The 27,572-nt window shown below is 41.6% G+C and overlaps 1 protein-coding gene across 2 annotated transcripts in view; it reads right to left on the reverse strand.

The window, feature by feature from the left end:
- vps50 (VPS50 EARP/GARPII complex subunit) overlaps positions 1–27,572 on the reverse strand; it is a 457,944-nt gene that overhangs the window by 396,359 nt on the left and 34,013 nt on the right. For both annotated transcript variants that reach the window (XM_060942755.1, XM_060942754.1), the window contains exons 3-4: positions 18,625–18,747; positions 17,960–18,031 (exon numbers count right to left, since the gene is read on the reverse strand). In XM_060942755.1, the coding sequence (XP_060798738.1) occupies positions 17,960–18,031; positions 18,625–18,747 (195 nt within the window). The remainder of the gene's footprint in view (positions 1–17,959; positions 18,032–18,624; positions 18,748–27,572) is intronic.

Below are 27,572 nucleotides of genomic sequence, written 5' to 3' on the forward strand. Positions count from 1 at the left end.
AAAACTCTCTAAATATCAGCTAAAACTATCAAAGTTCTTAAATAATATTTAGGATGGCTATTGTTTTGCTGTTTTGTGGATTTTAGCATACATTTCTGTGGCTTGTGGCAATAATATAGAATTGTACATGATCAAAGTTGATTTTAGCTTGGGTTTTACATTATAAGAAAGAAAGACTGACAGTGACATATTAGGTTGGTTACAAATTGGTTCAACTTATTCACATCTGTAAAATACAGGCCTAGGTGATATCTCTGGGAGTGGTTTTGATGTATTACATGTTGCTTTATTTTTGCATGGTGAGGTTGACATTTACATGGAATTGCCCTTATGCGCTCTTTTATCATCGTGGGAATTGATTATAGCTCTAAATAAATACTGAAGTCTTTTTAAAGAATCCGTATAACTTTATTTGTACGCCCGTATACTACGTTTATTGAATCAAATCCGTATAAAATACGGACATTCCGTATAGGTTGACATGTATGACGTACGAAAGACTGAGGAAGCACCATGCAGGTTGGGTTACAGAGATTGGAGGAGTGCTGCTGCTCTGCAGATGACAGACTGACATGAGATGAAGCGTGTTAGGACAGGTACCACTGTGCACAGCCCACGCAGAGTGACAAAGTGAGTTATGGTGTGTAGCATTCTGTGTGCACATGAGACAGAAGTGGAGAGAAAAACCAAGCTCAAAAAGAAAATGGAGAAACCAAGTTAGGTTCGAAACAAAATGCTGTCAAATGATTCTCTCTCTCTGAATCAGTGATCCCCTTAAAAGAAAGATGGTTAAATTCTGTATAAAATCAAACCTCTAACAAAGCTCATTACAATATTCATCATTCATGTTTGTTTATTAATCTGTCATAGTAGAACTGGTTGAAGAATACATCTACAGCAGTGTAGAGAGTGCGCCGTAGGATTAATCCTAAAACTGAGCTCAGGGTTTCACACAGGAAATGGGATTAATGTTAGACTCCGGTCCGAGAGGACCACAGCATCATCGCCTTAACACTCTACTTCATTTAATACACCTGATTTAATCCTGGAGCTAAGGAGCAAAGAATGACTGTATGGGCACAAGAGATCCACAGACTACATAATTACCACATTACTTAAAAAAAAAATAAAAATTTAAAAAAAAAAAAACCAGCAACACTAGTGCAAGTCTGTCAACACAACAAAACTTGACTAAAACAGCAAAACGTTTTCCTTACCACAAAGATGTTCCTTCTAGTTTGCGCTTTCTAATTCAGGTTCTCAACATGTAATGCAAATAAACCCAATGGGGAATGCTGTTATAGGAAAATAAGCAACTGACATGATGGTTTAAGTGTTTTCCTCCCTCTTGTATAACAGCAATTTGCTAATGCAAAACAATTTTATTTATCAGAGAGTATGACACATTCTTGGTATCACTTACAGTTAGGTCCATAAATATTTGGACAGAGACAACATTTTTCTAATTTTGGTTCTGTACATTACCACAATGAATTTTGAACAAAACAATTCAGATGCGGTTGAAGTTCAGACTCTCAGCTTTAATTCAGTGGGTTGAACAAAATGACTGCATAAAAATGTGAGGAACTAAAGCATTTTTTAAACACAATCCCTTCATTTCAGGGGCTCAAAAGTAATTGGACAAATTAAATAATTGTAAATAAAATGTTCATTTCTAATACTTGGTTGAAAACCCTTTGTTGGCAATGACTGCCTGAAGTCTTGAACTCATGGACATCACCAGACGCTGTGTTTCCTCCTTTTTAATGCTCTGCCAGGCCTTTACTGCAGCGGTTTTCAGTTGCTGTTTGTTTGTGGGCCTTTCTGTCTGAAGTTTAGTCTTTAACAAGTGAAATGCATGCTCAATTGGGTTGAGATCAGGTGACTGACTTCGGCATTCAAGAATATTCCACTTCTTTGCTTTAATAAACTCCTGGGTTGCTTTGGCTTTATGTTTTGGGTCATTGTCCATCTGTATTATGAAACGCCGACCAATCAGTTTGGCTGCATTTGAGCACACAGTATGTCTCTGAATACCTCAGAATTCATCCGGCTGCTTCTGTCCTGTGTCACATCAATAAACACTAGTGACCCAGTGCCACTGGCAGCCATGCATGCCCAAGCCATCACACTGCCTCCACCGTGTTTTACAGATGATGTGGTATGCTTTGGATCATGAGCTGTACCATGCCTTCGCCATACTTTTTTCTTTCCATCATTCTGGTAGAGGTTGATCTTGGTTTCATCTGTCCAAAGAATGTTCTTCCAGAACTGTGCTGGCTTTTTTAGATGTTTTTTAGCAAAGTCCAATCTAGCCTTTTTATTCTTGAGGCTTATGAGTGGCTTGCACCATGCAGTGATCCCTCTGTATTTACTTTCATGCAGTCTTCTCTTTCTGGTAGATTTGGATATTGATAGGCCTACCTCCTGGAGAGTGTTGTTCACTTGGTTGGCTGTTGTTGAAGGGGTTTCTCTTCACCATGGAAATTATTCTGCGATCATGCACCACTGTTGTCTTCTGTGGGCATCCAGGTCTTTTTGCATTGATGAGTTCACCAGTGCCTTCTTTCTTTCTCAGGATGTACCAAACTGTAGATTTTGCCACTCCTAATATTGTAGCAATTTCTCGGATGGGTTTTTTCTGTTTGTTTTCGCAGCTTAAGGATGGCTTGTTTCACCTGCACGGAGAGCTCCTTTGACCGCATGTTTTCTTCACAGCAAAATCTTCCAAATGCAAGCACCACACCTCAAATCAATTCCAGGCCTTTTATCTGCTTAATTGAGAATGACATAACGAAGGAATTGCCCACACCTGCCCATGAAATAGCCTTTGAGTCAATTGTCCAATTACTTTTGGTCCCTTTAAAAACAGGGTGGCACATGTTAAGGAGCTGAAACTCCTAAACCCTTCATCCAATTTTAATGTGGATACCCTCAAATGAAAGCTGAAAGTCTGGACTTTATGTCCATGTCCATTATATAACTATAACTTGAATATGTTTCAGTAAACAGGTAAAAAAAAAAAAAAATTTGTGTCAGTGTCCAAATATATATGGACCTAACTGTATGTTATGAACAGCTATAAATGTCAAGTCAATAAGGCAAAAATAATGTAGTGTGTCATGTTACTGGGAAGCATAAGAAAGTCTTCCGTCGGAAAACTTTTTGTGGATGTTCCAAATCATGAACAATTATTTATTTAAAGAAAAAAAAAAAAAAACTTTGTATATTTTATTAATTTATACTTGCAGTGACTGTCAGGGAACAGCCACAGAACAAACCCCTCTGTCCTGGATTTCCTGTGTTGGGCAGCATGGTGGCATAGTGGTTAGCACAGTCGCCTCACAGCAAGAAGGTTCTGGGTTCGAACCCAGCAGCCGACGCGGGCCTTTCTGTGTGGAGTTTGCATGTTCTCGCCGTGTCTGCGTGGGTTTCTCCCACGGTCCAAAGACATGCAGTTAGGTTAATGTGGGGCGGCCTTGGGCTGAGGTGCCCTTGAGCAAGGTACTTAACCCCTGACTGCTCCCTGGGCGCTGTAGTGTGGCTGCCCACTGCTCTGGGTGCGTGCACGCGCATGTGTTCACTGCTTCAGATGGGTTAAATGCAGAGGATGAATTTCACTGTCCCTGAAGTGTGCATGTGACAAAAAGGTTTCTTCTTCTTAAAACTTGAAAAAGTCTGAGACACTGGAAACACCTTGCATATATACACTGCAACTCCGCTATAATGAACTCTTTCACGACAAGCTTTCGCATACAACAAACCAAGTTTGTGTCCCCTGCCTTGAGTGACAATGAGTCGGAGTCTTCAAAAAAAAAAAACCCGACTGCGTCACATCCACGCGCACTGGCACTCGGACCATGCACCACAGACTACAACACATGCGCAGCACTATTTGGACTAATTACTATGCACCTGTTCCACATTAGAGTGCAAGCACAGCACACACTTATAAGCACTTTTTAAAAACACACAGACTTAAAGTTCATGCTGTACCTAGTGTCAAGTCAGGTTTATTTGTATAGCGCTTTTAACAATAGACATTGTCCCAAAGCAGCTTTACAGAATTTGAATAACTTAAGACATGAGCTAATTTTATCCCTAATCTATCCCCAAATGAGCAAGCCTGTGGCGATGGTGGCAAGGGAAAAACTCCCTCAGATGACATGAGGAAGAAACCTCGAGAGGAACCAGACTCAAAAGGGAACTCAACCTCATTTGGGCAACAACAGACAACATGACTATAACATTAACAGTTTTAACATGAAGTCTGTTTTGCTGATGTTATAAACTCTTCATTGATGGAAACTTGAGTGCAAAACTGTTCATGACAACTGCAGTCCTAAAGTTAGCAAGTCAACTGTAGTCCTCAGCCATAACAGCATGACTCTAAGTGTCCAGAGCGTCTCCTAAGCATGACTTTCAACTGTCCATATGGGGCCGTCCTCCACAGGAGCGATGTGATAAGACTCCAACCAGACACAGGGCATCAGGATGGATCAGGCAGGTCCGAGGAGCAGATGATGTCAGCATCACATTACCAAGCCATTGCCTTTTTGGTTTTGACTTTGTGTTGTGTATTTAGACTCTGCCTTTTGTCTTTGCCACCGCCATTCTGTTTGTGCCTCGCTTGACCACTGCCTGTTTCATGACTCTGCCTTTGTCTTGCGTTTTTGAACTGTTTGCCTGCCTGTTTGTAAATAAACACTCTTCCTGCAGTTACATCCGTCATTCGCCTGCTTACAAGGCACACTGGTTGTCTTCCCACCAGAGACAAAACAATAAGTAATCAAGTCTGCAGTCAAGTTAACAATATATGTGTTAACACCATAAAACAAAGGCTTAACTAGCCGAGCTTAGGTGTTGATCACTAACAATTACTAATGCCACTTTTCCACTACAAACGCGGCTGAGTCGGGCTGAGCCGTGCCGTGCTAAGTTGGGCTGAGTCGAGCTGAGTGGGGCTGTTGGGGTTGCATTTCGACTACAACCGCGCTGAACCGTGCTGGCTGGAAGTGGGTGGACACATTGGGTGGAGTTAGCGAAAGTGGGTGGACGTCACATGATGTCGTTAAGCGGCGCAAACAGTGACATCAGTGATCTTTTAAGCGGTAGTCTCACGACCCGGATAGTAAACAATAAACATGGAGGACATGGAGTCGTTAGTGTTGCTGGTCTTGGTGCTGTGGCTTGTTGTCACCGACAACGCCAACAGATACTGGCAAGAGCGTATAGATGAGGCGAGGCGCATAAGGCTTCAGAAATTCTCGTAATTCGTAATTCTTCTTCTTCCGGGTTTACGGTGTTTATAGATCCCAGCGTGCTCGCGGGGCGTGTGTGGGCGTGTGAGGACACTCCTCCTCACCAATCAGTGCACAGGGGAGTGTCTGCTCACGCCCCCAGCCTCACTCAGCTCGGTTTGGCTCGCTTCAGCCCTACTCCAAAACCGTGCGAGTTTTGGGTGCTAAGCAGGGCTGAAGCGAGGTGAGTCGTGCTGTTTTGAGGTAGTCGAAACGCGAGCCGTGTCGGGCTGAAGTGAGCTGAAGAGAGCTGAAGTGAGCTGAAAAAGGGTAGTAGAAAAGGGCCATAAGAACAGTGGTCAAAGGATCGATAAAATGACAAAATGACTGCCAAAACCGCTAAACCTAACACCTCATTAAAGTGTATCAGCGGCATTTTTATACCCCCTGCCTAAACCCACGGCGCGACAAATGACATCACTGGTGATTTCCAACACATGAATGAACTGAATGGGTGAGGATTTAGAAAACAGAGTGAGTCACCGGGTGGACACTGACAACGATACACTGGTAACCGCCGTCATTCCCATAGCAGACGAAGAAATCATCGCCTCCGTTCGTGATCCTTTAACTCCATCAGTGAACTGCAATCGTGACTCAGGAGAAATTCACGATAAGAAGAATGTGCTTAAAATCTCACATATAAAATGTGAGTGTTTGGTGTGACAAGTGGGTCCATTTCAGTATTATGAACTTTTCCGTATAACAAATTATTTGGACGTCTCCCAAGGGGTTTGGTTATAGTGGGGTTGCAGTGTACTAAATAAACATGTACGTTTCAACACAGTTAGATACATTTTGTACGCACGACTTCCTGTTTTAGTTGTATAAGCTGTTACTATAGAAACAATGTGTTAGTTCAAGTGCATTAACATAAACCTGGGATTTGTATTATAGCTCTGCATGACTGTCAGTGCTGCTGTTATAAAAAAACAAAAAAATATTTCAAATCAACACCTTCTGACCAAACAGAATTGAGAATTAAACAGCACTGTGGTACAGAAAGATAATCAAGGGAACAATATTTTGGTTTTAGCTTTTTAATCTTCTCTGCGTCTGACAATCAGGTTAATTAGAAAGCATGAGTAATTAGAAACAAATTTTAAAAATAAAAAAATTAAAATGGCATGCACCACCACCCATTCTGGCCTAATAGCTATGCATCTCCTGTGCTGTACGTGTATGAAGCCTCTGTGTTCTCTGACAAATGCTTATTCGAATAAAGACAACAATTTAGTTCGAATTAAAACTTTTCCCTTTTCTGTTAAAAGCATGTCCATGAGTACCTGGATAATAGGAGCGACCATTAGGCCCTTCAACATTGACTACTGAAGGCAGACCAATTTTCTTTCATTGCAGAATGGATTTGAGTAGTGGTCTGCGTGTGTGCGTGTGTGTGTGTGTGTGTGTGTGTGTCTGTCTGTCCGTCCTGTACGTAATGAAACCGGCTGAGAGCTGACTTACAGCAGCAGGGATAATATGAATCAAAAACACATAACTATTCTTATTCACTGCACTTTTTCAGTTCTGCCCGCTCCATCAGCTTTAATCAGCTTGCTTCACTTGTATTAATGGCTTATTTCTCCACACAAAGGGCAACTGAAAGTTCTGCACAGGCAATGTTTGGCACGCTAAATACCTGCGGTAGAGTGCCTGCTCTCATTCCAGCCTGATCCGACTGCGAGTTTCTGCCTCGTTCATTATTTCTCATCCTACAGTGTATGGCACAGAATCAATGAACTCAGAAAGGAAAACCTTTAAAGCGACAAAAGATTGTCCTTGTGCCTCAAATCAGCCTGTGACGATCTGCGAGACAGCTACAGCTCAGACAAGCAATTAGTTTGGTGATGAACTGCTGCCAGAGCAGGGTCAGTCGTCCTGAAGGCTTTCTAATTTCTCTCATTCAATCATCTCACTGAAGATTTTAGACAGAATACAGATAAGAAGAGATGGTGGACAAAACAGCATCTTTTGGATAAAGTGCCTCAGGAAGAGAGATAACAAAAGTCTAATATTTAAAAAGATGCACATACACAGAACAAACAAACGACAAAAACTCAACAGCTCGTCTCGTGCTCGTCTCTAATCAGTTTTCTGTACTGCTCATACTCCCAGGCATGTTTGACCCCTGGATCATCCTGAACCAACAGCAAAGCTTGCTTTGTTCTTTAAAGACAAATGCAGCACACACACACACAGAGATGTGCACTGCCTAAAGAGTGACAGACTGTTCTGTTAAACATTCACACTGGGTATGGTAACACAAATAGCATGACACATTCGGTGACTGTAGCCTGTGCAGTGTGAACAAGAGTCAAGCTACAAGTTAGAGAGTCGGATGTCAGAAGACTGATCACAATGTTGGGGGCGAAAAAAATGTTGGCAAATGTGTAAAATAAAGAGTCGAGTGTATGCTGCCCCCAAGTGACACGCAGAGTAGAAAAAGATCTCCTTTTGCTAAGATTTGGGTTCAAGGTGTAGACTTGAATGGGTATGAGGGATATGATGATAACAATATTGTGATAGATTAGGGCACGGTATGCTTTGAGAAATGTGGGACATCATGATATATTTTATTAAATTTTTAAAATAATTACAAACTGAAAAAAAAAAACCTAAAAAAAAATCCAAATAATTACAAACAAACTGGAAGCAACTAATGTTAAAATTCTGTACTTTGAAATTGCAAAATATTAATAAATTCAGATTTTTTTCCCTCCGTTTCAGTGAATTTTTTTTTCTCATCTCATCATCTCTAGCCGCTTTATCCTGTTCTACAGGGTTGCAGGCAAGCTGGAGCCTATCCCAGCTGACTACGGGCGAAAGGCGGGGTACACCCTGGACAAGTCGCCAGGTCATCACAGGGCTGACACATAGACACAGACAACCATTCACACTCACATTCACACCTACGGTCAATTTAGAGTCACCAGTTAACCTAACCTGCATGTCTTTGGACTGTGGGGGAAACCGGAGCACCCGGAGGAAACCCACGCGGACACGGGGAGAACATGCAAACTCCTCACAGTAAGGCCCTCGCCGGCCACGGGGCTCGAACCCGGACCTTCTTGCTGCGAGGCGACAGCGTTAACCACTACACCACCGTGCTGCCCCTGAATTTTTTTTAATAAATAAAATTAAATAATTTTTAATAAATCTAAACATTAAATGTAATAATAATAAAGAAGAAATCTTATGTTTAATTTTCAACAAATATAAAAATGAAATGATCTATACCCAAACTTACTTATTAATAAATGTACTAATATTTAGAACTTTTTTTTTTAATGCAACACTACTGCATTGCTGGCAGTGTGTTCACAACCCTCTATATATATATATATATATATATATATATATATATATAAAACAGTACATGCTGTGTATCATAGAAATACTCTTGAGAATCATGAACTACTCTTGTCTCATATCCTTATAGTCAAATAATCACGAAAAATCAAACCTGAGCTCTTTATGCAGCTAAAAATGTAGCCTATAGTGAGAGGTTTGAAAAGATAATGAAAGATTCAAAAGATAAGGACACACAAAGAAACCCGGAGCCCAGAATAATAGGGTAGTCACACTAGAGGCGGAATGAGCCAGAATGCTGTCGGAATGAAAATTCTTCGTATATTCCGGGACATTCGAAGTGCATTCTAAAAATTCTGACTGCATTCTGAGTACATTCCAAACATTCAGGCCCATTCTTGTGGCCGGCCCGAATGTTTTGCTCATGCTCAAAACATTCGAGGTGCATTTGAAGAGGAGAAATATCGAATGGCATTCGAAGTGTATTCTAACTGCATTCTAAATATTCTTACGGCATTCCAACAGCATTCGAAACATTCTGATCGCGTTCGAGGGAAAAAGCGAAATGGCAAGCCACTTTAAATCCTGCCAGAATGTCCCGAATGTGCCTCAAATGAGCTGGAATGCTGCATTCTCTTTGAATTCTTAGATGTTCGAAGCATATTCGGCGGCTATTCCGGGAGCGTTCTGACTGCATTTGAGGTGAATTCGTACAGCATTCGAGGCACCTTCCGACCAGACTTCGGGTGGTATTCGGGCAGCAATTGAACCGCACTCGTACGGCATTCGAAGTGCATTCTTAATATTCTTACTGCATTCTAACAGCATTCTAGGTATTCCTATTGTGTTCCAACTACATTTGAACTACATTCGAAAGCTAATACACCTGGAATGTGCAAGGATCATTCGAGGCGGGTTCGAAGCGCATTCTAAGTATTCGAACGGCATTCTTACAAAGCTGTAAGAATGTTGGCCAGTTTGAAATTCCCACCCGAACATGGCACGAACATTTTTAATTTTCATTCCAGCCGGTTCTGCTTGATTCCTGCTAATTCCAAATAAGTGTGACGGGGCCTTAAGCAAGAAAAATGCATACAGAAGAGAGAGATAATACAACCCCGATTCCAAAAAAGTTGGGACAAAGTACAAATTGTAAATAAAAACGGAATGCAATAATTTACAAATCTCAAAAACTGATATTGTATTCACAATAGAACATAGACAACATATCAAATGTCGAAAGTGAGAGATTTTGAAATTTCATGCCAAATATTGGCTCATTTGAAATTTCATGACAGCAACACATCTCAAAAAAGTTGGGACAGGGGCAATAAGAGGCTGGAAAAGTTAAAGGTACAAAAAAGGAACAGCTGGAGGACCAAATTGCAACTCATTAGGTCAATTGGCAATAGGTCACTAACATGACTGGGTATAAAAAGAGCATCTTGGAGTGGCAGCGGCTCTCAGAAGTAAAGATGGGAAGAGGATCACCAATCCCCCTAATTCTGCACCGACAAATAGTGGAGTAATATCAGAAAGGAGTTCGACAGTGTAAAATTGCAAAGAGTTTGAACATATCATCATCTACAGTGCATATCATCATCAAAAGATTCAGAGAATCTGGAAGAATCTCTGTGCGTAAGGGTCAAGGCCGGAAAACCATACTGGGTGCCCGTGATCTTCGGGCCCTTAGACGGCACTGCATCACATGCAGGCATGCTTCTGTATTGGAAATCACAAAATGGGCTCAGGAATATTTCCAGAGAACATTATCTGTGAACACAATTCACCGTGCCATCCGCCGTTGCCAGCTAAAACTCTATAGTTCAAAGAAGAAGCCATATCTAAACATGATCCAGAAGCGCAGACGTCTTCTCTGGGCCAAGGCTCATTTAAAATGGACTGTGGCAAAGTGGAAAACTGTTCTGTGGTCAGACGAATCAAAATTTGAAGTTCTTTATGGAAATCAGGGACGCTGTGTCATTCGGACTAAAGAGGAAAAGGACGACCCAAGTTGTTATCAGCGCTCAGTTCAGAAGCCTGCATCTCTGATGGTATGGGGTTGCATTAGTGCGTGTGGCATGGGCAGCTTACACATCTGGAAAGACCCCATCAATGCTGAAAGGTATATCCAGGTTCTAGAGCAACATATGCTCCCATCCAGACGACGTCTCTTTCAGGGAAGACCTTGCATTTTCCAACATGACAATGCCAAACCACATACTGCATCAATTACAGCATCATGGCTGCGTAGAAGAAGGGTCCGGGTACTGAACTGGCCAGCCTGCAGTCCAGATTTTTCACCCATAGAAAACATTTGGCGCATCATAAAACAGAAGATACGGCAAAAAAGACCCAAGACAGTTGAGCAACTAGAATCCTACATTAGACAAGAATGGGTTAACATTCCTATCCCTAAACTTGAGCAACTTGTCTCCTCAGTCCCCAGACGTTTACAGACTGTTGTAAAGAGAAAAGGGGATGTCTCACAGTGGTAAACATGGCCTTGTCCCAACTTTTTTGAGATGTGTTGTCGTCATGAAATTTAAAATCACCTAATTTTTCTCTTTAAATGATACATTTTCTCAGTTTAAACATTTGATATGTCATCTATGTTCTATTCTGAATAAAATATGGAATTTTGAAACTCCCACATCATTGCATTCCGTTTTTATTTAAAATTTGTACTTTGCCCCAAATTTTTTGGAATCGGGGTTGTAGAAGATGAAGGCATTGTAACCAAACACATTTGAGTGTAAAAGTTTGCATCCCCCATGGACCATTCATCCATCACTTTAGTAACTCTTAATTATCCTAGACATGTTATAATAATAATAATATTTAATAATAATATTTTATTAATAGCAATTGCAAACCATAAGTTTGAAAAATAGATATTTACAAATGTACAATTAAAAATCATTGTTACTCGATAAAAATATAATAATCAAAAAATCAAGTCCTATAAATCATTATCCCATATCTTAACACAGCTAGGTACAAAGCTACTTTGAAATCGCTTAGTCCTGCACTTGAACGTCTGATAGTTGCGTGGGTTCCGGAGATGGTACAAGTGGTTTTTTTGTATCCGATAGCAGATCCCTCAGTTTGTTAGATTCTTGAAGAGTGACTTCTTTATAGAGTCTCTGGCATTGAGCCAGTCTTTGTTGGCTGAGGGTGGATAACTTAGTATGGTAGAGAGCATCATTGTAAGATAAGCTTGGTAGAGCGATCTTTAGTGCTCGACGTTGAATGGATTCTAGTTCTTCAGCAAGGAATTGTGGCAGAGCAAAGTGCCAAACCTGGCAGGCATACTCAAGAACAGGACGAATGAATGCACAGTAGACGGTTACCAGATCTTTTGGTGGGGCGCCAGAGCGTTTCAGGATACGCAAAGCATACAACCGTTTGCTGGCTTTAGTGCATGTGTCATTGATATGGGAATTCCAGGTAAGGTTGGAAGAGATAGCTACACCAAGAAGTTTGAAGTGATCAACAACTTCAATCTCAGTTTCAGCCAAGGAAAGGCTCTCCAGTGCCAAAGGAGACTTAATGAAAGATATTCGAAGTTCCTTGGTTTTCTTGACATTCAAACGCATGTTGTTGTGATCAGTCCATTTAGCGATGTTATCAACAGCGGCCTGGAGTGAGGAATTAGACGACCTTGAGACGACTTCGTAAACAGTGCAGTCATCGACATACTTGTACATTGGGAGATGGGATCCAAGATCATTAATCATGATCAAGAAGAAGATTGGTCCCAGTTTGGTGCCTTGCGGTACTGATCCGTTTATCCCATGCCAAGATGATTTCACTTGACCAAGCTTGACCCGCATCTTGCGTTCTTTGAAGAAGTCTGCGCACCAATTGAGCAAAATCGGCGGGACTCCAAGCACTTGCAATTTCATGATGAGAATATCGTGGTCAATTCGATCAAAGGCCTTGGAAAAATCAAATCATACAAGCTCTGATAATGACACCACTAGGGCTATCGAGTGCCTGTAGCCAGTTGTGAATCAAATGAATCAGAGCGCGTGTTGTAGAGCAGTTTTTAGTGTTCCCAAATTGGAGGCTATCAATGTAAGGCCCGATGTACTGTAGCAGCCAAGATAAAACAAAGCTTTCTAATACCTTGCTCAAGACAGGTGTTAATGAGATAGGTCTTAAATCTGAGTCAACTGCCTTGGGCTTAGCTATTTTTGGTACAGGGATTACATCTGCGCATTTCCAAAGAGAGGGTACAGTTCCCTGTGCGACACTAGAGTTAAAGATAGAGCAGATTGGTCTAGCCAGTTCAGGTGCGCTCGACTTCAGTATTAGGGATGTCGTCAGGGCCACTAGCTTTATGGATGCTAAGTCTTTCTAATTCAGATTGCACTTCCTGGCTTGTGATGGTAAATGAGTCTGGAACATGGTCTACCGGAATTTTTTCAAACTGGAGAGGTTGCAGGCTGTTGGCGACATCAGAAAACGAGGAGGCAATTAGCTCAGCGAGCTCAATCCCTTCCTTGAACTGACCTTCATGCGAAATACTTGACAGTGCTTCAGATTTCGATAGACCAGCCATGGCTTTCACGTTCTTCCACCATTTGTCAGCGCCAACCTGGTTCTTGGTATCGAGGATGTTGCTGTCGTAGTATTTACTGCGAGCTGACCTGCAGAGTTTTCTGACTCGGTTTCTGTAGAAGTTGTACTTAAGGGTGTGTCCAGATGACCAAGCCCGCTGTCTCTTGGAGATGATGTCTTTAATATCCTTTGTGATCCATGGTTTGTCTTTAGGATGGGACTTGGCTTTATGCAGTGGTAGATGAGCGTCCATGGTAGATAAAGTGTGCGAGAAGAGGTCAAACTGGTCAGTTACAGATACCGTTCTATATAAGGGGGTCCAGTTTATGGAAGACACAGCCTCAGCAAACGCCCGTCTGTTCGCGGGTTTACATTTTCTCCTAACAGAGTAAACAGGTTGTTGATGGGCAGCACGAGATATTGTAGACTGTAACAGGACGCAAGAGTGGTCAGATTGACCAATCGGTGGCAAGATGTCGACCTTGTCATAGTACTTGTGCATAGAAGTATATACTTTATCAAGTATATTCTTGCCATGTGTAGGTTTGTTTACAACTTCCTTGAGGCTAAATGATGTTAATAACGCGCCAGGCTTGAATTGGTTGAAATCACCCATGATGATTATTCCAGCATTAGGGAACCGTAATAGGGCACTTTCCAAAGACTGGAACAAGTGCATTCGCAAAGCATTGTCGTTGTTTTGCGGAGGATGGTAGACAGAGGCTAGAATAATAGTTGTTGTGGTGGATCTGGAGTCTATCCTGGGAACACTGGACACGAGGCCAGAACTCCTTCACCTACTGGAATGGAATGGTTTTGGGAGGTGGAAGGAAACTGAAGAGCCCAGAGGAAACCCACGCAGACACAAAAAGAACAGGAAAAAAAAGTCCACAGACCAAGCTGAGGATTGAAGCAGGGATGCTGGATCTGAGACACGGCAACGTTACAATGTGCCACTGTTCCTCTATTTTCAACTTATCTCATTTCATCTCATTATCTCTAGCTGCTTTATCCTTCTACAGGGTCGCAGGCAAGCTGGAGCCTATCCCAGCTGACTACGGGCGAAACAAGTCGCCAGGCCATCACAGGGCTGACACATAGACACAGACAACCATTCACACTCACATTCACACCTACGGTCAATTTAGAGTCACCAGTTAACCTAACCTGCATGTCTTTGGACTGTGGGGGAAACCGGAGCACCCGGAGGAAACCCACGCGGACACGGGGAGAACATGCAAACTCCACACAGAAAGGCCCTCGCCGGCCCCGGGGCTCGAACCCAGGACCTTCTTGCTGTGAGGCGACAGCGCTAACCACTACACCACCGTGCCGCCTATTTTCAACTTATCATTAACTTAAAACAGAATTAGAAGATGAAGCTAAAACTAACTATGGTGAATTCAACAGAAAAACCCTGCCATTTTCAGTCTCCAGACCTGATTTAAATACTGCAGCTGAGATCATCTCAGGCATTTCAGATGATATGAAAAGGGCTGGAGGCAGTTATAAGGACAAAAGCTGGGTTTACACTCACAAACATTACATTCAGAAAGAGAATTAAACTTTAACTCGTCTCATTTTGTTCACTTCCCCCCATTTCTAGTATCCAAGCATGAAACATTTGACCATTTTTGTTCACTTATATTTTTTCCTATACTGTATACAACAGAGCAATATTTTTGCTGCTACATTTGGAAGCTTTAGTAACACCCGAATTATTTTGTAGAATTGATGTAAATATTGATGTAAATATCCATCATATCAGATCAAGTTGTTTTAAATACACGTACATAATGCTCGGTAGAACTGCACGCTCAACAATTCTGCTCAAGTGGCAAGAAAAGGCCAAAATACCAGATAAAATGAAATATTTCATGACATTGTTTGCATTCCAGAGAGAGACTGAAGCCCTGCAATAAGAAATGCACAGTGTTATGTACATACAAGAGGCAAATATTTGCATGAGCTGCTCAGAAGATGAAAAAGAAGTTGAAAGCAGTTATAAAAGCAAAGTTCAACGAATTGGTGAATATTTATACCACATTCAGAAAAGGAAATACAAACTTCGGATCCAATTTCTTTTCCAGTATTACTACCGTTCAATCTGAGGGTCTCCAGTTTTTTTGTTAGCGTTTAATTTTTTTCAAAACGCTATAAATCCATTCGTTTTTTCTTTCTGTTTTTAAAACAAGAGAACATGCTGTAGATATATATCAGGAACTTTCATCATACAATTTATAATAAAATCAAATAAATTTTAATTTCCTTTGTTTAAACGACGTCTTCTACCACCTGGTGTAGGTCTCACGGGTTCTTCAGAACCATCAAAAGTATTCACAACCACCATTTGCAAAAAAGTTATTTGTGCTCAAGAAGCTACACAAGCAAACAAAACTCCTCGCTTCCGGGCGCCGCCATGTGGGATAGTGTAGAACGCTGACCGAACTCTGATTGGTCTAGAGGAAAATGTCGCACTCAGCCAAAAAACAGGTGTAGCGCCTATCGCGTTTTGGAGAGAAACTACAATTTGCAGCACATATAAACAAGGAAATACAGCGATTTGGCATGAAACATTAATGGAGCAGTGAATAGGCTCAGTACACAGAATAGCATGACGAACTCGTTTTTTTTTTTATTTGGCATTTATCGCGTTTTGGAAAAGAGCTCTTCAAATACAAACTTTGGATCCAATTTCATTTCCAGTATTACTATTTTTACATACACTTTTCATTTCACATTTCATTCTGATGAACACATTGCATGGCTTTTGCTAGAAATTAATTGCCAGTGTTGTGTTTATTTTGCCCTGAAGGGTATACAAACTTTTACACATCACCATATTTGTGTCTCTTGCCCACCCCGGATACCATTATGAATTATAATGTAGCTACTATCAAGTTTAAGAATCATGAAGACTTCTACTGGAGTAACTATACTCCCCACCGAGAGATTAGAACAGCAAGGCCTTTTGTCTTTGCTATACAAGACATTTGGATCTGAAAACAAAAGATGAATGAGACGATAGATCAGAATTTCAGCTTTCGTTTCCTGATATTTATATCTAGTTGTGTTAAACAACTTAGAACATCGCACCTTTTAATCGCACCACGGAAGGCGGTCACATTTTCTGCTCTCCCTCTCTTTTTTCCCCTGCTTGTGCTTCTGTGTCTTGTCTCGTCTGCTGTACTTTTTGAAGAGACTCTCCCTGCATTACTTTCTAAACTAAAAAAAGCATGGAATTAATAAACTGGTCTCCTAACGAAACTGACACAGTTTTCTCGACGAGAAGCCTGGGTTCGGGGGAACCTGTCTGTCCTGCCGGAACGTTTGCGGCTGGTTACACGATGGACGCGTGGGAGCGGTGGTGGGTCGTGTGCCTGGCGATTCTTTCTGTGGAGGACATTGAAGATATCTACCTATTCGGAACCATGATTACAGGACTTTTGCTGATTGGATTAGGCATTGCCCTGGTATATCGAGGAAATCAGACAACAGTGACAGCTGTTCAAAGCCCCACAAAGCTGCCCAATATGATTGGAGTGGTGGGCAAAGCTGTTGGCACTCGGACTGTGGACATTCAGAACTTTAACCACAAAATGGTTGTTATCTCGGAGCAGCTTTCAGCTTTGCAAGGAATACGTTTTTCGGAGATCAATTTGAACAGAATGGACGGAATGGACAGATACGGACGAGCGGTGTGGACGTGCAAAGACTGCGTCTGGAAAGACCAAACAATTTATATCTTATCGACATTCGGCGCCTGGAGACAGCACCGGCCTCGGTTCAGGCCGTTGCTGAGGCAACATTTCCCCCTGAAGGTCACTGCCGGGAGACACACTCGCATTCCTTCTCTAACTTTCCGCGGTCGCCATTTTTACCCCCAGTGTGACAAGCGGGTGCGTGACCAGCGCCTTCATGGCTGCAGGAGTGGACGGCTGCTTGCTTGCACTGGATTATCTCCTCCCCTCCCCCCTAATTTTAGCTAATAAATTACGAACCATTTCCCTGTAAAAACATGTATGAAATTTCCCTCCAGATGTGTGTCCCCTTGGCTTTCCCAGTTACTCTCTGTAGAATGCTGCCTGGCTCTGTAACGTAACATTACGGTGTGGTCACATGGTCCGGCTCAGCCAATCAGAGCACGAGAATCGATCAACAAATATGGCGTCACTTCCAGTCACGTTAGACCCGAATTGAAGACAATTTCATGGTGGAATAATTGGATTTGCAGCAAATTATGGGTAGCGGAGATGATGTAAATCGCAAGGCAAGTTTTTAAATTTTTTTTTTTCTCCCCGGGATCGAGTAGCTGGTGCAGACTGTCTGTGTGGGCAGAGAAAACCGCTGGTCGCCAGCACATGTGGACATCTCTGCGGTCAAAAAATATTGGAACATGCGATTGACATTGACATTGTTGTTGCACAATTGTGGCCCTTTAGATTGATTGTTTAAACAGTAAATAGCTCTGAACGCCGACTCTTGGTTTGAGTGCCGAGTTTTGTCTGTGAAAACTGCACGTGTCATTCAAAAAGAAAGATAAACCAACACGAAGGCCAGAAAGCTGCCTGTAGGAGAGGAAAAAAATTTTGAAGCTGAGAAAAGAGGAAAGTCTATAGCCATTGCAGAAGCACTGGGAATAACCAATACAATAATTCGGAGTGTCCTGCAAAGGAAAGAAACTACTAGGGTACCAACAACCAGACATCAAACAGCTGGAAATGGTAGATGAATGACGAGCATTGCGAGAGCTGTGAAGCAAGTGTACTTAAATCTACACTTACAGCTGCTTGCTGTCTCTTCAGCTTATCTCTGTACTCTTCCAGCTCCTGCAAGTTCAGATCTGGGGGAAGTTTCTGCAAGCAAGCACACACACACACACATTCACTCAGCATACTTCTGTATACCAAATTTACAGTGTTCTGAGATAAAAAGTAAAGAATCATTCAAATTTTGGCCTAATTTCAATCTACCTCTCAAAAGGGGTTCAAAAAATCCTGAGTTACACACAATTTTCCAGATAAAATTTGATGATACACAATGATTCTGAAGGACGTTTTAAGTCGTAATGCAAAACATTTCCCAGATAAATAAACTCCAAATAAAGAAAGCAAGGCATGAATAAGAGGAATTACTTTCCCCTTGCCTGGTCTCACTCGTTTATAATGCGGTTTGCGATGCATCACTAAATCTAATGAGATTTCACACCCACAATAAATGGATAATCCATCAATCCTGGATTTGGCTACAATCTTCAAACGGGCTCACACGCACGGGTGGTTGTTCGACTCTGCGTGTCGCGGAAATGCTGTTTCAGGGTTCGTGCTTCCTGCTCATATGATTGAGGAGGTTATGGCTTCACTAGTGGATTGAGAAAGTGTGGTAGAGTTCAGACTCAACAGGAGGTCCATGGAGGAGTTAATACAGGTGGAAAACTGAGCAAACACACCTCGAGTTCGTACTGCACCATGTCGATGGAGTCATTGGAGAAGTACACCTCCTCTATGCTGTCGATGATCTCCTGCTCGGCCTGCGGATCAATGGGCTGCTCCCTGAGCTCCCTCAGCTCCTCCTGAGACAGAGAGACGTAAAAGAGAAAGTAGTAATGGAATACAGACGAATCAGTGCTTATTCGGAGTCAGCATTATTTCCTGGCATATGATCGTGGGAGAAAACACAACATTGCCCTTGAAACTACACTCCGGTATACCACATTACCATTTCTTTTTACAAATATAAAAGCACATAATACTGCTTCCTTGAGGAGAAATTCCGTACGGATCTCCATAAGGATTAGCACAGGCACATCAATATTAGTAGAAAAACACAAGCAGACACGAGGCTTTGCAGACTTTGAAGAATGATGCTGGGAAACAGACCCACATGATGCAACTCTGGTTAAAAACCCGAAGGTGAGAAAAGCACGGGGCAGATGGAGTCAAAAGCAGCCATCTACCACCACTCCCCCACCCCACCTCACCCTCTTTCCAGTCCAGCGTCAAAGCACAGTGCCGTTTAGAGCCGGGAATATCAACTAGCACATCAAACCAAGCACTAAAATGTTCCAACATAGATTTTTTTTTTAATGATTCGAGCGGCAACTGCCGGTTTTGTTTCTGGACCTTAACGCACTTTAGTAGAATACTGCTGGCTTAGGATTTGCCCACAACACCACCTGATTCACCAACTGATCTGTATCATAGCAATGGCAGGACTGATATTATTGAAAGAGTTAGCAAATGATGCCCCTGGGTGGCAGGGGATATTTTCGGTGGAGGAAAGCTGGCTTTGTGGGTTCCGTTCCCACTGCATTTGATCAGTTTGAAAAAGCTCCGTCATGGTTCGGCCTCTTTATGTAGCACAGAGACTCTAATGAAGAGCAATACTTTTTTTTAAACTCAGTTTTTGCATCAAAATCTTTTCAATGACAGTGAACTCACCACAGTTTTTCTCCATATTTTGGCCATTTCAGCTGGATACGCTGCTAAATATTAATCTACAGTAATATCCCATGCACCGAGAGGCTCCGGTTGAAATTATGGATTCTCTGAAGTGGCTGGCATAGTACTATTTTGTGAGGGGTGCAGCCCTGAAGAAAACAGTACTGTGTCAGTCACCGAACAGAATCCATAATTTCAACCGGAGCCTCTCAGTGCATGGGATATTTGATTTATATCCCTCATCAAAAAATTCCAAACTAAAAAAAAAGTGTTCACTTTCATCTACGAGATTGAATTTTGGCATAAACTCACTGGAGGCAGCCATGTTTGTTTGTTGACATCAGAACGACCTTCAACCTGCGCATGTGCAATGTACCATCCTATCACTTTTTTAACCTATTTAGTTTATATAATTTTTTTGTATCATGCTATCGCCTACCTCACTAGACATGATACGTCAATCTACACACACAGAAATGTCCGTAGAGCCACAGCTGTGACTCGAGTCAGCCGTACTGCCTCGGTCACAACCGGCCGTACGTGCTCCTACGGCCGGTCTACGTGCAAAAAACGCAAGAAACGCACGGAAGGCGCGCGTGAAACGCACGGAGGGCGCGCGTGTGACGTGCTGATTTTCGAGCCGCAGACCGGCCGCAGAGGTTCTTTGTCATGTCAAACAAACTCTACGGGCGCTTACGTTTTTTTCAGGTTGCAAGACAAACTTACGGCCAACGTGCGTCTTTCTCCACGAACAAAAAAACCGCAGCGATTTGGGAAACGCCAAAAATCGCACGTCCGGTTGTGACCTAGGCTTATAGTTTGAAATTTTGATGCCAGTTCATGGTATATCCAGGATACTCATACCATATCCATTTTTTTTGACATCACGAGATACATTCCTTTATCAATGGTGGAACTCTTATGTCACATGAGCCATCCTTGGCCAATCCCTGCGCAGGAATTTTTTTGTAGACACGAGTCAAAAAAAAAAAGTACTTCAGCTTCCATCTCAAAGAAATTCTTCTTTTTTAACCACTTGGTAGCCATTTTGCTCTTTCCACTCTCTGAACTTGGCCTTTTTATGGAGATTTGTGGGCATCACAAAAGCAAAATCAGCTGTTGCGTACATACACGTGATCATATACAGGTCATTATGCCATTTATCAGCATGTGTGTGTGTATGGTACTATGATGAACTTGTATCCCATCCAGGGTGTATTCCCACCTCATGCCCAGTGTTCCTGGGATGGGCTCCGGATCTACCGTAACTCTGACTGGGATAAAGCACAGACTACAGAGAAAGAATAAAACAGTGAGACAATGAAAATAAGAGAGAAACACGGATTTATTTCCAGCTTACCTCGACAGACATTTTCAGGTTTCCTGCTGAATGTCACGTTTGTTTGCAATTACGTATCCGCTATGTTTTTCAGTCCTCGTGTCTGTACATTTTTCCATTTCTGAATGATGGACTTCATTGCTAACAGTGTTTTTATCCAAAACAATTTCTCTGTACTTATTATTTTAAAGACCTGTCGACTTTTTGTTTTACCTTTGTTTCCCAGATACCGATTGATCTTAACCTGGTAAACAGATGTTGACCGTTTTACGTCATTAGACACTTTAACGAGACACGTTCGAATACAACTGACATTAATTAGCAAATGGCAAAGACGTAAAATCCATTCAGCCCTTCTGATGGGGTTTAGAGATCACTGTTGACTCAACTGCTGGAATATTTAAGCCATGGTGGTGTGTTTTTAACAGTGAAACACTATTCAGTGAACACAACATGAAGAATATGTACATTTTTCCACACAGAAACCAATGAGTTTTGCTAAATCAACTGCATACGCTTATAACAAGTGAGAGAATTTTACCAACACTGACAGGGACACATGAGGGTAACTAAACCCTTCTGGCTTTAGGAGTCCAGCAGGATAGTGTGCTGTAGTAGCTGTTCCCAGACTATAAAAAGATTTGACTGACCGAGCCGTTTATAGATCTGACTAGGGATGGCGAAAACTAAAAAAAATCTTGACCGACCACCGAGCCTCATTAGCTGGTTAAAGTCAGTTAACCTATGAGTTTAAACAGGGATGCAAACGGTGCGCCTTTTAGCGGATGCCGCCTTTTTCACGGCTGAATCGTGCAGATCCGATTTTTTTTTTTTTGGGGGGGGGGGGGGGGGGGGGGGGCGTTGGAGTGTCTGAATAATTTCATCAGAGTAAATTCTGTATTAAAATTACTAAATAAGCAAATGCCGTTACAGTCCATGAAACATAGGAAGTATGAGAAGAAAACAGTAAATCAGAAAGCTGCACACGTTTTCGCGGAAGCTGCGCAAATGTGCGCAGCTTTATGATTTACTGTTTTCTTCTCATACTTGTACTTCCTATGTTTCATGGACTGTAACGGCATTTGCTTATTTAGTAATTTTAATACAGAATTTACTCTGATGAAATTATTCAGACACTCCAACGCCCCCCCCCCCCAAAAAAATCGGATCTGCACGATTCAGCCGTGAAAAAGGCGGCATCCGCCAAAAGGCGCGCCGTTTGCATCCCTGTTTAAAATTCTAGAATTGGAATTATTAGAATCTATTCTAAATCTAACCGCGAGCAACCGCACATTCAGTCCCAGTCACTGCCCTCCAATCACATTACCTTTTCTACAGCGCGAAACATTTAGTCAAGCGCGGCACTGATGTCGAGGGGTTTGTATTGGAGCGGAGGACAAATGGCTCCAGCTTAGAGACAGTTTCAGTTGGCCATGATGGCGTTGAAAATAAAGTCAAGTGCTAGAAGAAGTACATAACATTCAGTGATGGGAATAATGGCGTTAAAATAAAGGCTGTTATAACGCCGTTACCAATATCAACACGCCATTACTGCATGGTATTGAAGTTGCTCTGAAGCCGTCAACGACTTGGCTCACAGACATAAAAGCTGCGTTTGTCACTCCCCCTCCAGACACCGCTGTCAGTTCATTCTCTCCCCTTCCCTCCAAAAGTCGGCATCTGCACCTTTAGTTTGTGTGGAGAGATATGATCTGCAGTAACATGCATTGTTGGCTACAGACCAAAACACTTTCAGAATGCACTGGCCAAGGCAGGACTAAACTCGATGTGCCTTCTAAAAATAATTTAAAAAAACAGAATAGTAATTTGCAAGCTAAAAAGCCTGTGTCTACACTTTTCTTTCGCCGAGTGGCAGCTGTCTTCAACTGGGGCGGGAGATGACTGAATGGGTGTTTCTGATTTGTCAGCTGTCATCCTTACACCACATGGCATGCCCCAAGCGTTTACAACACAGAATTCCAGGTTCTCCGCTCCAAAATCGGCAGCTTCAAAACAATTTTTTAATTTTTTTAACCGACAACCAAAAAAAAATTAACCGGTTGACGTTGATTTGGTCAACCATTGGTCAAACGGTCATCGGTTAACATCCCTAGATCTGACTAGCGTTTACTAACGATCACGGACCCATTGTAGTTTTCCCAGCAGTCCGAGCGTAACCAAGGATACAAACTGTTGATCGGTAAAAGCACTGAAACAATATAAAAAGTGAAGCCTGTCAGGAACAAAAACAGCACAAGGTGAACAGGAACAACACGAGAAGATGGATAAAGGCTTATATTTAAAGAAAAGATGGAAAGAACAGAAGCCAGAGCCAGCACAAATAGGAAGAAGGAAACTCGTTCACAAAAAGAGTCAGATTTGCAAATTAAAATAAAATAAGCTCCAGTGCTGATAGAGGAAAAGTGCACATCTGTCAACAGCAGCCAATTCCAGGTCATTTTAAAAAAGTACACTGGGGGAAAAAAAAAGAAGCCGTTATGAGGAACATCAGTCTAGCCACGATCTCAGAAATTCTGAGTTGCAGCCAAGAGGCACCAGGCCATCTTCTCCTGTCCAAGAACAACATAAATAATTGTGAGAACAAAAAGCCCCAGGATGGTTCCTGACTGTCAAATCGAGTCCTGTGGGAGAAACAGACTGGACACATATCTCCAGTAAAGAAGCAGTGATTTGCCCGATATGTGAGCCAAGCTACTGCAGTGTCTGTACACTGGAGCAGACAAGAGATTCTGTTCGCCTGCTGAAAGAATTTTTTTTTTTAAATCTGCCCATAAGAAAAGTGAGGACATTACAAAAAAAAACGTTTTTGCACACCAGGAGGGAATTGAGGATATCTGGATCAGTCCATGAAATGATGTTACTTTTCATTGGTCCGGGTTTACATAATCATTTCATCTTTAATTTCCATGATTTAAAGAAATATTTAGCAGATTATCCATAAATATTGTTTGAAGAAATAAAATAAATTAAAAAATGAAGTTTTCTTTTGAAATAAAGAAATGTGAAACATTTTCTTCCCCTGTGACTGGACACGGACGACACGTTTTTTGTGACATGGAATATTTGCTGACTTTGAGCTTAAATAAACCTTCATTACTTTCTGAGAATTTCAATAAAATTAGTTTCATGGTACTTGCAATTTAGTTTTACACTCGCATAATAAAGTTAAGAAGGTTCTATAAACTATTTAGCTTCGAATTCATCCACTAAAAATAGGTTGTGAACGTAACATTGTGATGTCCTACCGTGTTACGTTAGAAACCAGGCTTATAAAAAATGATAAAACGAGTTGAAATCATGATTGATGTTTTTAATATAAAGAAGAATATACTATAAAACGATGTAGGTAGAAAGAAATTTAAACAAACGGCAATAAAAGAAATTATCGATGTTTTTTCTCACATCCTAACTTAGCGTCCACTCACTTCCTGGTTCGTTCACAACCTGCGAGACCTATTTACTCAATCTAGGTCAGCTGAACTGACGCGAGATAACTTCTCGCGGGATCTCACACACCACAACACGTGCTCTAGAGAAGTGCAGATATAAGTGTGACTAAGTAAAGTAATGAATTCAATAATCTCATTTACCCCATATAGGATGAAACTGTTTCCTGTTAATGACTGTTGTTATTGTTCAAATCTTAAAGAGATTTTATGAAGTTTGTGAAATACTGGTATTTCATATTTTCAGTGTTTACGATGTTGAACTAATATTTCTAATGAATTCTTATTCAGTGTTAATGTTTAAAGTAAGCAAATAAAAGCAAAAAATTGATTTTATCAATATTTTTCCTTTATTTTTAAAAGCTTGTTCGTGTCCTTGTTACATTAGCAACCGGGTAAATATTTATGGATTTTATCATACATTGTAGAGCAGGAGTTATCTTAACAACTATGTTATATTTTCTTATATGGTCAACACTTCATGGAAATAAAAGTTGTTTTCAGTTGTAAATTGTTTTAAGTGACTCCCTCTATGTCACATTTTGGTAACCCCATTTCATGGACTGACCCATCTATAAAGAGAAGATGGAATCCAGGCTGTCCACAGCCACGCCACTGTCTCATAACACATTCACTTCTTACAACAGCGTTGCCGAATTTGACATTACGACTGGACAAAAGCCCAAATTAACTACAGTAACACGCTGGTTATGATTGACACGTCATCATTTCCATGTTAACAGCTAACACAGGTAGATGCTCCATAATCTAAAAATCATTTATACGTTCAAGATTTCTGTACGGAGATGACTATTACTATTGGAAGGAGTTTCCAGTGTCAGTTCCTTATAACATTCAGTTAAAGCTGTAACTTTAAGCCATTATAACATAAGTGTTAACAGGATGTTCCACAACATTCAATAGAACTTTAATGGATAAAATATATGAAATGTCCATTTTTCAGAAATTAAAAACTGTAATCACTGACAAGTCACTTAGGTCATGCTGTTATCGAAAAATAATACATTATAATAAGAAAAATAATGTGTTATAAAAATTATATTATATAAAACATATAAATAAAATATATGGGGAAACCATGGTCTGATAGTTAGAGAAGCAGCTTTGGGACCAAAAGGTCACAGGTTCAATTCCCTGGACCAGCAGGAATGTCTGAAATGCCCTTGAGCAAGGCACCTAACCGCCAACTGCTCCCCAGGCTGCTCTGGGCACACTGTACATCGCTCTGGATAAGAGCATCTGCTAAATGCCTGTAATGTAATGTAATAATGCACTCTGAGCATCACACTGCTACATCATTGATTATTTTCCGATAACAGCATGCTCTAGTGTGTTTTATTTGTTTCTTTATGAAACGCTGTATACGGAAGCAGTAATATAGACAAGAAACGCTTTGTTGTGTGAAAGAACAGTCTGCTTTAAGAGCAACCACCAGAAACTGGACCACCCAACTAAAGTAAAAGAAAAAAAAAACCTCCTATCTATGGGCAGCACGGTGGTGTAGTGGTTAGCGCTGTCGCCTCACAGCAAGAAGGTCCGGGTTCGAGCCCCGTGGCCGGCGAGGGCCTTTCTGTGTGGAGTTTGCATGTTCTCCCCGTGTCCGCGTGGGTTTCCTCCGGGTGCTCCGGTTTCCCCCACAGTCCAAAGACATGCAGGTTAGGTTAACTGGTGACTCTAAATTGAGCGTAGGTGTGAATGTGAGTGTGAATGGTTGTCTGTGTCTATGTGTCAGCCCTGTGATGACCTGGCGACTTGTCCAGGGTGTACCCCGCCTTTCACCCGTAGTCAGCTGGGATAGGCTCCAGCTTGCCTGCGACCCTGTAGAACAGGATAAAGCGGCTAGAGATAATGAGATGAGATGAGAATAACACAGATAAAACTAAATCTTTGATGTGAATATTCAGAATTTGGCAAAAATTCTACAGATTTGTGGAAAAATGGCGGCTTGATCTGAGACGTGATAAATGGTTGACGACATCGCATTCCCTTAAAAAGGTTGTAGTCCACTGAAAGTCTACAGTAATTTCTAATTGTATTTTAAGTTGTAACTTTATACACCTAAGGATTGGTGCGCTCACAGAATAATCGTAACCGTAATAAAACATCATGTAAAATATTTGATTGCCGTTTTAACTCCATTTTCCGCAAACCCAAAATCAATACAGTCGTGTGTTTTGATCTACAGTGGGGCAAAAAAGTATTTAGTCAGCCACCAATTGTGCAAGTTCTCCCACTTAAAAAGATGAGAGAGGCCTGTAATTTTCATCATAGCTACACTTCAACTATGAGAGACAGAATGGGGGGGAAAGAATCCAGGAAATCACATTGTAGGATTTTTAATGAATTAATTGGTAAATTCCTCGGTAAAATAAGTATTTGGTCACCTACAGACAAGCAAGATTTCTGGCTCTCACAGACCTGTAACAACTTCTTTAAGAGGCTCCTCTGTCCTCCACTCGTTAACTGTATTAATGGCACCTGTTTGAACTCGTTATCAGTATAAAAGACACCTGTCCACAACCTCAAACAGTCACACTCCAAACTCCACTATGGCCAAGACCAAAGAGCTGTCAAAGGACACCAGAAACAAAACTGTAGACCTGCACCAGGCTGGGAAGACTGAATCTGCAATAGGTAAGCAGCTTGGTGTGAAGAAATCAACTGTGGGAGCAATTATTAGAAAATAGAAGACATACAAGACCACTGATAATCTCTCTCGATCTGGGGCTCCACGCAAGATCTCACCCCGTGGGGTCAAAATGATCACAAGAACGGTGAGCAAAAATCCCAGAACCACACGGGGGGACCTAGGGAATGACCTGCAGAGAGCTGGCACCAAAGTAACAAAGGCTACCATCAGTAACACACTACGCCGCCAGGGACTCAAATCCTGCAGTGCCAGACGTGTCCCCCTGCTTAAGCCAGTACATGTCCAGGCCCGTCTGAAGTTTGCTAGAGAGCATTTGGATGATCCAGAAGAGGATTGGGAGAATGTCATATGGTCAGATGAAACCAAAATAGAACTTTTTGGTAAAAACTCAACTTGTCGTGTTTGGAGGAGAAAGAATGCTGAGTTGCATCCAAAGAATACCATACCTACTGTGAAGCATGGGGGTGGAAACATCATGCT

Source organism: Neoarius graeffei, chromosome 16 (genome assembly GCF_027579695.1).
Source record: "Neoarius graeffei isolate fNeoGra1 chromosome 16, fNeoGra1.pri, whole genome shotgun sequence".
Classification (NCBI taxonomy): domain Eukaryota; kingdom Metazoa; phylum Chordata; class Actinopteri; order Siluriformes; family Ariidae; genus Neoarius; species Neoarius graeffei.